This window comes from Oncorhynchus tshawytscha, linkage group LG28 (genome assembly GCF_018296145.1).
Source record: "Oncorhynchus tshawytscha isolate Ot180627B linkage group LG28, Otsh_v2.0, whole genome shotgun sequence".
NCBI classification, from domain to species: domain Eukaryota; kingdom Metazoa; phylum Chordata; class Actinopteri; order Salmoniformes; family Salmonidae; genus Oncorhynchus; species Oncorhynchus tshawytscha.
The window spans coordinates 40,968,919-40,979,182 of record NC_056456.1 but is presented as its reverse complement, the minus strand read 5'-3'; the positions used below and the strand labels follow the sequence as shown (position 1 = coordinate 40,979,182).

General features: G+C 45.4%; 1 protein-coding gene across 2 annotated transcripts; it reads right to left on the bottom strand.

The window, feature by feature from the left end:
* Positions 1 to 7,289: 7,289 nt before the first annotated feature.
* On the bottom strand, positions 7,290 to 9,514 carry LOC121841195 (zinc finger and BTB domain-containing protein 14-like). Of its 2 annotated transcripts, none has more exons than XM_042308108.1 (2): positions 8,972 to 9,514; positions 7,290 to 8,532 (listed from the first exon to the last, which is right to left on the bottom strand). In XM_042308108.1, the coding sequence occupies exon 2, from the start codon at positions 8,502 to 8,504 to the stop codon at positions 7,353 to 7,355; it is 1,152 nt and encodes a 383-aa protein (XP_042164042.1). In that variant the 5' UTR covers positions 8,505 to 8,532; positions 8,972 to 9,514; the 3' UTR covers positions 7,290 to 7,352. The 2 variants fall into 2 exon arrangements, with proteins under 2 accessions (XP_042164042.1, XP_042164043.1); XM_042308109.1 differs by having other exon boundaries at positions 9,258 to 9,514.
* Between the last annotated feature and the right edge of the window lie 750 nt (positions 9,515 to 10,264).

Below are 10,264 nucleotides of genomic sequence, written 5' to 3'. Positions count from 1 at the left end.
GGGAATGCCTGTGAAGAAAAGAGGAGAGGGAAGAGGACAGGAGGATGCCTGTGAAGAAAAGAGGAGAGGGAAGAGGACAGGAGGATGCCTGTGAAGAAAAGAGGAGAGGGAAGAGGACAGGAGGATGCCTGTGAAGAAAAGAGAAGGGAGGGGGATGCCTATTTACACATCCAGTCCATGGTCTGGAGGACCAGGCAGTAATAACACATCTAGTCCAGAGTCTGAGAAGAGAGAGACATGTTGACAGGGGATAGGTTGGCTCTGTCAGGGAGAAGAGAGAGAGACGTGATGACAGGGGATAGGTTGGCTCTGTCAGGGAGAAGAGAGAGGCGTGATGACAGGGGATAGGTTGGCTCTGTCAGGGAGAAGAGAGAGATGTGATGACAGGGGATAGGTTGGCTCTGTCAGGGAGAAGAGAAGAGAGAGAGACGTGATGACAGGGGATAGGTGACAGGGGATAGGTTGGCTCTGTCAGGGAGAAGAGAGAGAGACGTGATGACAGGGGATAGGTTGGCTCTGTCAGGGAGAGAGAGAGACAGGGGATAGGTTGGCTCTGAGGGAGACAGGGACGTGATGACAGGGGATAGGTTGGCTCTGTCGGGGAGAAGAGAGAGAGACGTGATGACAGGGGATAGGTTGGCTCTGTCGGGGAGAAGAGAGAGACGTCCAGGTTTGCAAAGCTCTTAGAGACTTACCCAGAAAGACTCACAGCTGTAATCACTCTTAGACACTCACTCAGAAAGACTCACAGCTGTAATCGCTGCCAAAGGTGTGTCTAACATGTATTGACTCAGGGGTGTGAATACTTATGTAAATGAGATATTTCTGTATTTCATTATCTATACATTTGTTTTCACTTTGTCCTTTCTCACCCATGTCTACAGATGGGTGAGAAAAACAATCATTTTCAACCATGTTGAATTCAGGCTGAAACACCACAACATGTAAACAACAACTTCTGAACAGGGTATGAATACCTCCTAAACAGGGTATGAATACCTCCTAAACAGGGTATGAATACCTCCTAAACAGGGTATGAATACCTCCTAAACAGGGTATGAATACCTCCTAAACAGGGTATGAATACCTTCTGAACAGGGTATGAATACCTTCTGAACAGGGTATGAATAACCCTAAACAGGGTATGAATAACCCTAAACAGGGTATGAATACCTCCTAAACAGGGTATGAATACCTTCTGAACAGGATATGAATACCTTCTGAACAGGGTATGAATAACCCTAAACAGGGTATGAATACCTTCTGAACAGGGTATGAATACCTCCTAAACAGGGTATGAATACCTCCTAAACAGGGTATGAATAACCCTAAACAGGGTATGAATACCTCCTAAACAGGGTATGAATACCTTCTGAACAGGGTATGAATAACCCTAAACAGGGTATGAATACCTCCTAAACAGGGTATGAATACCTTCTGAACAGGGTATGAATACCTTCTGAACAGGGTATGAATAACCCTAAACAGGGTATGAATACCTCCTAAACAGGGTATGAATAACCCTAAACAGGGTATGAATACCTCCTAAACAGGGTATGAATACCTTCTGAACAGGGTATGAATAACCCTAAACAGGGTATGAATACCTCCTAAACAGGGTATGAATACCTTCTGAACAGGGTATGAATACCTTCTGAACAGGGTATGAATAACCCTAAACAGGGTATGAATACCTTCTGAACAGGGTATGAATACCTTCTGAACAGGGTATGAATAACCCTAAACAGGGTATGAATACCTTCTGAACAGGGTATGAATAACCCTAAACAGGGTATGAATACCTTAAACAGGGTATGAATACCTTCTGAACAGGGTATGAATACCTCCTAAACAGGGTATGAATACCTCCTAAACAGGGTATGAATACCTCCTAAACAGGGTATGAATACCTCCTAAACAGGGTATGAATACCTCCTAAACAGGGTATGAATACCTCCTAAACAGGGTATGAATACCTCCTAAACAGGGTATGAATACCTTCTGAACAGGGTATTACACTACACAGGGTTGAATACTGAGCTGTGTGTTGAGATGTAACGATAGTGTTTTAATGAGATGCTGGTATTTTTCTGGGAAGGCAGAGCAGGGCGGAGACTGGAGACAGGAGGTTTGTGGTCTGGCCCTGGAAGGGAAGTACGCTCGTAGGCCTTGCTACCCTGTGTGTGTGTGTGTGTGTGTGTGTGCGCGCGCCTGCCGGGGTAATGGAAACCGGGTGTTCAACACACACACACACACTCACTCTCTCAATAGAACTCCCCAAGACACATGGCCACACACCAACACACACACACAGGGTAGCAAGGCCTGTTTGGACACACCTACTCATTCCAGGGTTTTTCTTAATTGGAACTATTTTCTACATTTGTGAAGACATCAAAACTATGAAATAACACATATGGAATTATGTAGTAACCAAAAAAGTGTTAAACAAATATATTTGAGATTCTACAATGTAGAAAAGAGTCAAATAAAAAGAAGAAAAAGCCTGGAATGAGCAAAGTACTTTAGACTGGTGTATGAACACACACTTCATAGACATGCAGAGAAACGACCCTGGGCTTCCACTAACACCAGGGAGCTAGGCAGAGAGGAGGGTAGAGGGAAGGAGAGAGGAGGGTAGAGGGAAGGAGAGAGAGGAGGGTAGAGGGAAGGAGAGAGAGGAGGGTAGAGGGAAGGAGAGAGAGGAGGGTAGACGGAAGGAGAGAGAGGAGGGTAGAGGGAAGGAGAGAGAGGAGGGTAGAGGGAAGGAGAGAGGAGGAGAGAGAGGAGGGTGGAGGGAAGGGAGAGAGGAGGGTAGAAAGGAGGAGAGAGAGGAGGGTAGAGGGAAGGAGGGAGAGGAGGGTAGAAAGGACGAGAGAGAGGAGGGTAGAAAGGAGGAGAGAGAGGAGGGTAGAGGGAAGGAGAGAGAGGAGGGTAGAGGGAAGGAGAGAGAGGAGGGTAGAAAGGAGGAGAGAGAGGAGGGTAGAGGGAAGGAGAGAGAGGAGGGTAGAAAGGAGGAGAGAGAGGAGAGTGGAGAGAAGGAGAGAGAGGAGGGTAGGAGAGAGAGGATGGTGGAGGGAAGGAGAGAGAGGAGGGTGGAGGGAAGGAGAGAGGAGGAGAGAGAGGAGGGTGGAGGGAAGGAGAGAGAGGAAGGTAGAGGGGAGGAGAGAGAGGAGGGTGGAGAGAAGGAGAGAGAGGAGGGTAGAGGGAAGGAGAGAGAGGAGGGTAGAAAGGAGGAGAGAGAGGAGAGTGGAGAGAAGGAGAGAGAGGAGGGTAGAGGGAAGGAGAGAGAGGAGGGTAGAAAGGAGGAGAGATGAGGGTAGAAAGGAGGAGAGAGAGGAGAGTGGAGAGAAGGAGAGAAGAAAGGAGGAGAGAGAGGGAAGGAGAGAGAGGAGGGTAGAGGGGAGGAAAGAGAGGAGGGAAGAGGGAAGGAGAGAGTGGAGGGTAGAGGGGAGGAGAGAGAGGAGGGTAGAGGGGAGGAGAGAGAGGAGGGTAGAGGGGAGGAGAGAGAGGAGGGAAGAGGGAAGGAGAGAGGAGGGTAGAGGGGAGAAGAGAGAGGAGGGAAGAGGGAAGGAGAGAGTAGGGTGGAGAGAAGGAGAGAGAGGGGGAAGAGGGAAAGAGAGAGAGGAAGATAGAGGGGAGGAGAGAGAGGGGGTGGAGAGAAGGAGAGAGAGGAGGGTAGAGGGAAGGAGAGAGAGGAGAGTAGAGGGAAGGAGAGAGAGGAGGGAAGGAGAGAGGAGGGAAGAGGGAAGGAGAGAGGGAAGGAGAGAAGGGGGAAAGGGAAGGAGAGAGAGGAGGGTTGAGGGAAGGAGAGAGAGGAAAGAAGGAGAGAGAGGAGGGAAGAGGGAAGGAGAGAGAGGAGGGTGGAGAGAAGGAGAGAGAGGAGGGTAGAGGGCCGTCTGTTCCATTAGAAGTTGACATCATGTTTCCATACAACCATTTCAAATGATCAGATTATATCAAACTCTTTCTCTCTCTGTTCTGTTAGCAGTTTAGGTCCTGAGTCCAAAACCCTCTTCCCTGTATAGTGCCTTACTTTGACCAGGGCCCATAGAAATGTAGCCTTGGTGGATTAGGCTAAAACAGGGGTAGTGCACTATGTAGGGAAGAGGGTGCCACCTGGGAGGACCTTACATAGAGGACAGAAGGATATCACATGAAGGATTGGTTTTACTTCTACCGAAGTCGGTCCCTAACCTTGTTCGACGGTCGACGTCACCGACCTTCTAGCCAATCGCTGATCCATTTTTTCATTTTCCATTGGTTTAGTCTTGTCTTCCTTCACACCTGGTTCCAACCCCATCAATCCCATGGTGTGTGTTTAACCCTCTGATGAATTTACCCTTTCAGCAGGACAATAACCTAAAACACAAGGCCAAATCTACACTAGAGTTGCTTACCAAGACAACATTGAATGTTCATGAGTGGCCTAGTTAGAGTTTTGACTTGAATCAGGTTGAAAATCTATGGCAAGACTTGAAAATAGCTGTCTCACAATGATCAACAATCAACTTGACAGAGCTTGAGGTTTTTTTGTTTTACATTAATGGGCAAATATTGTACAATCCAGGTGTGTTAAACTGTTAAGACACAGCTGTAATCGCTGCCAAAGGTGATTCTAACATGTATTGACTCAGAGGGTTGAATATTTACTTACGTAATCAAAATATATCAACGTTGTATTTTTCAGTCATTAAAAAAAAAAAAAGGTTATAATTTTTCTTTCACGTTGACATTTACAGATTTATTTTGTGCCGATCGTCGACACAAAAAAACAACAACAATTCAATCCCACGTGGTAACGTAACTAATTAGTGTGAATAGTTTCGGCAAGTATCTGTATTGGCCAATAGAAGTGTATAGCTGCGTGCAGAACACCATCTAGTGTTGAAGGCAAAGTAGGGAACTTGTTCCGACATGCATCCTGCCTTCCTGTCTTGACGTTATCAACTCATAACTCCAGAAACTTGGATCGGATTCAATTGAACGAGTATAAACAACAAGGTGGGTACCTCTATCTTGTCATCTGATAGGTGGAATCTGCGCTCGGTTGTTTACGGATATCCCGTATTTCTGCTTCACATAAAGGAGCGTAAAGGGTTGATGGGGGGGGGTTTAGGAGCTGAAGCGTGATCTTCCTTGAGATTAGCAGATCACTGATCTGAAGACGACTGAAGAAATGAATTAACCTTTTCACATCACTGATTGTCTGAACTGATATCTATTTTACCATTTTCTAAAAATATTCTAATAGGACTGAAACGTCTCTGAACTACTCTGAACTGTGAAATTAATAGTAGTACATTTTATTTAAAAATATATATTTGCTTTGTAGGTGTAAAATCTTCATAGGATAATGATACCTCTTTCCGTGTTGTCAGTGGTTTTACCAGGGCATTAATCCCCCCCTTCCCCTAAATATACACTCAGTCACTCCCCCACAAGGATTTAAAAGCGTTGGATTGGTGAGGAAATATCATCCAATCCAGAGAGTTCATATCGTTGAGGGGGCGTGACTAGCTAGCATGACTGCGTTGCTTCCGTGAGAAGAGAATTGAAAATAGGCCTCTGGATGTCACGAAACCCTCTTCCCTCACACGCTGGACGCACTGTTCTGAGTTTAGGATAAATAAACACTGTAGCCTGTTCGCTTCCCAAACGGAATCCTATTCCCTGTATAGTGCACTACTTTTGTCTAGAGCTCTATGGACCCCTGGTCTAAAGTAGTGCACTACATAGCGAAAATGATGCCATTTGGGACACAATTTCTCCCTGAACTGATATTATCGTAACTTTACATCGACCAGAGAGCACCTGCCCCCATAGACTGCTATAGACATGTATATTAAGTACATGCACTGAATTCATAAACAAAAGAAATCAGATGTTGACAATCAGAAAAATCAACTCATCAAATATGGTTTTATTTTCAGTGTGTAAAGAGAACAATGCTAAATGTGCATATACGGTGTTGTATTCTAAATGTTTTAAATTGTGCAACTAGTCACACTACAGTATATACAGACGTGGTGTCTCTCTCTCTCTCTCTCCGATGGTATCTTGATGATGGGCTAGTGATACTGTATAACAGTCAAATCTAGTCGGAATTCATGCTGCTAAGGTGTGAACAGACCGTGATTCACATTGCTTGTCAAATCAAAAGGTTGGATTTTTAACTTTTAACTTCCAGAATTGACTTGGGAGCCTTGCTGTCTATCATCATCATCAACAACAAAAGGCCCAAGACGTTGGTTTAACAAAATGAAGAATGGTGACTCTGGTTACCTTGTACAGTGTAAATATCAATCAATCAGCACAACTAAACATCCATTTTTAAAAACACAATCAACATGTAGGAGAATATACGGAACAACACATTTTATGCAGAGAATCATTTCTTTCTCTCTCTCTCTCTCTCCTCTTCTTCTCTCTCTTAAAATCCAGGAAGGTTAAACAAAAATAAAAACACTTAAAAATGTTACAGATAAAGTGTAATAAAGTTATAATAATAATTATTATAGAGAAGAACACCCCCCCCGTTCCCCTCCCCCGTTCCCCTATCTGTCTAAATAGTAACAATGTTTTCCCTGTGAAAAATATACTGGTCGTAGAAGTACATAGACAAGTAAAGTTTGACATGATTATTATTTTTTACATGATTTTTTGGGGGGGGTAAATGAAAAACATACGTAGTTCAACGATTCAACAGGATCAGATTAGAGTCCATTGGGTCATGCCAGTAACAGACAAGTTACGATCCTTTCGTCTTCTCATCGGGATATCACACATCAATACATATCACAGGCCCTGTATTCATGTGTGTCTGTCACTATGTATGCTTGGTGTGTGTGTGTGTGTCACTATGTATGCTTGGTGTGTGTGTGTGTGTGTCTGTCACTATGTATGCTTGGTGTGTGTGTGTGTGTCACTATGTATGCTTGTGTGTGTGTGTGTGTCACTATGTATGCTTGGTGTGTGTGTGTCTGTCACTATGTATGCTTGGTGTGTGTGTGTGTGTGTCTGTCACTATGTATGCTTGGTGTGTGTCTGTCTGTCACTATGTATGCTTGGTGTGTGTGTGTCTGTCACTATGTATGCTTGTGTGTGTGTGCTTGTGTGTGTGTGTGTCTGTCACTATGTATGCTTGTGTGTGTGTGTGTGTGTGTGTGTGTGTCTGTCACTATGTATGCTTGTGTGTGTGTGTGTGTGTGTGTCTGTCACTATGTATGCTTGTGTGTGTCTGTGTGTGTGTGTGTGTGTGTGTGTGTGTCTGTCACTATGTATGCTTGGTGTGTGTGTGTGTGTGTGTGTCTGTCACTATGTATGCTTGGTGTGTGTGTAACAGTCTGTCCTTACGAGTGTGGCCCAGCCTCTAGCTTCCAGTCCCTCTGGCTCTGCGTGTCGGCGTCTCCCTGGATGCTGCCCGGGGCGGTGGCGGCGGGGGACAGCGTTCTGCGCTGGCTGTGCATCGTGTTCCAGTGGCGCTTCAGGTCGGACGCTTTGATGAACGCCTTTTCACAGGAGCCGCAGTTGAAGGGCCTCTCTCCTCTGTGCTGCCGCTCGTGGTCTCGCAGGTGGGACTTGTGCTTGAAGGCCTTTTCACACATCTGGCATCCGAAGGGTCTCTCGTTGCTGTGGACCCTCTCGTGCCGCTTTAAGTCGGGCCCTCGTATGAACGCCTTGCCACAGACCAGGCAGCGGTGCGGTTTAAAGCCCGTGTGGATCTTCAGGTGCTCTTTGAGGTGGGCCTGGGTGGTAAAGGTTTTGGGGCACACCTCGCAAGCGAACGGACGGTGGGCCAGGTGGGACTTGTCTTTCTTGGGGCCGTCTCCGCCTGGTTTCATTCCCGGGTGGATGCCGTCAGAGCGGTGGCCGTACAGCAGGTAGTCAAGCTTCATATCGCTGGAGGAGGAGGAAGAGGAGGTCCAGCCGTGGGCGCTGTGGGGGTCTTTAGACATGTTCCCGCCGAAGTGAGGAGGGACCCCGTGAGGCCCTCCGGAGCCCATGGCCTCCATCCCTCCATCATAGAAGCTGTTCTTCCTCACCTCCTCCATGGCCAGCTCTTTGAGGATGGCGTCCTGGGCTCTCATACCGTCCCCTGGCGCCTGGTTCTCACGACTCGGCTTCATGTTGGGCTCGCGTTTCTGCGAACACAGGTTGTCGAGGAACGTGATCCCCAGGACCTGTCCGGATGACATCATGAGGTTGATGTCCTTTTTGCGGACGGCGAGCCTGGCGGTGTACATGTAATTGAGGACCTCCTCGAAGATGTCTGAACGGATGAAGTCGAGCTCCACGATGGAGTTGTCCACATCGTTCTGTTTTTTAAACAGCTTCTTGAAGTAGATGCTGCAGGCGGCCAGGACACAGCGGTGAGCTCTGAACTCAACGTTTTCCACCACAACCACAACGTCACAGTGGTCCCCTTCCATCCTCTGCTGGTTCAACATCTTCAGGAAACTGGTCTTGTGATCGTAGTCAATGTATTTCAGGAATTCACCCATGATTGCAGGTTTATTTAGGGGTATTTATCTGTTGAAAAAAAAAGTCAAGTGTTGAAAGGGTCAATTAAAAAGGTGTCTTTTTTTTTTTTTTTTACAGTAACTGGGGCAGGTGTGTCGTTTCCAGAGTTAAAACCCCCAGCTGCCGTGTCTGAAAGGCAACAATAGCAGAGTGTTTCTAATTAATATCGATTAGTTTGCACATCCGCAGACAATCTCATCAGTGTCTTGTCGAAAAACAACAACAATATAGTCACATCAAAAAGAACAACATTCCTGACTCGGTCGGCTGTTGTTTTCTGGTGTTTTAATCCAACAGCGTCGAGACAATAACAGAATGCGGTCAAGCAGAAATCCGATGGAAAAATACACGACGAAGTTATATCGATAAATGCAGGCAGGTATCGACAAAAAAAAAAAAAAACATCTAATTAATCAAATAGAAATGATGCCACTAACAAATGGCTTACAGTGATGTTTCACATCCAGAGGTGGAAAAAGAAGGTATTTCTGCGCCCTTGCGTGCCAGTTATTTCTGCTGATACTGTTTAACCTTACAAATGTTTCACATTTCAGTGCGCCCAGCCATTTTGCTCAGCAAGCCTCCATTTCAAGGTTTTCCTTAACTTTTATCCACTTTACAACACAAAATAGAACATTTCACATTGTTCGACGTGTCGATTAAACGTGAAAATATACGATTTCCACCCCCTTCGAGAATAACAAATTGTCGAGAGACAGAATAAACAGCATTACGCGAAACACGAATCCCCTTTTTCTGGTGTCACGCAAGGCTGCAGTCGACGACGCGCGGGTCACTGCTAGATGGGATACACTTTATGTCAAATTAACGTCAAAAGTACAACAAAATATATATATTAAAAAATCTATTTTAGCTACCCGTAACCCTTTTTCATAACATTAACCTAATTCTCCTAACCCGGTACGTTAATTATCCTAAACTGCTGGTTATATTCTCCTAACCTGTTACGAAATTTTTTGACATAAACTGTATCCCGTCTAGAAAAAACCCAACGACAGGAGCCTTGCCTTGTCTTTCTTCCTCTTCCTCCTCTTGTTGTGGTCGTCGGCGCTCAGAGTGGGTGACTCTAGTGTTGCTGCCATCTATAGGACTGGAGATGAATTACAGCAGGACAGGCAGCCTCTAGTCTACTATACTATAGTAATGGAAATTACCCTAATATGACCCAATTTAGATCATTATGTAAATCACCCAATAACCCACTCTCAGAAAGGCCAATAACCAAATAACACTTATTCATAAAGCCCTTCTTACATCAGCTGATATCTCAAAATGCTGTACAGAAACACAGTCTAAAACCCCAAACAGCAAGCAATGCAGGTGTAGAAGCACGGTGGCTAGGAAAAACTCCCTAGAAAGGCCAAAACCTAGGAAGAAATCTAGAGAGGAACCAGGCTCTGTGGGGTGGCCAGTCCCCTTCTGGCTGTGCCGGGTGGAGATTATAACAGAACATGGCCAAGATGTTCAAATGTTCATAGATGACCAGCATGGTCAAATAATAATAATAATAATCACAGTAGTTGTCGAGGTCAGCACCTCCAGGAGTAAATGTCAGTTGGCTTTTCGTAGCCGATCACAAACCCACCGCCAGAAAGGATAAAAAACAAAACGGTCAACTTTCAAGTATCTTCTTATTTATTTATTTTTTATTTTACCTTTATTTAACCAGGTAGGCAAGTTGAGAACAAGTTCTCATTTACAATTGCAACCTGGCCAAGAT

Excerpts from the sequence above, each read along its gene's own strand:
- LOC121841195 (XM_042308108.1), bottom strand. The coding sequence starts at position 8,504 with ATGGGTGAATTCCTGAAATACATTGACTACGATCACAAGACCAGTTTC.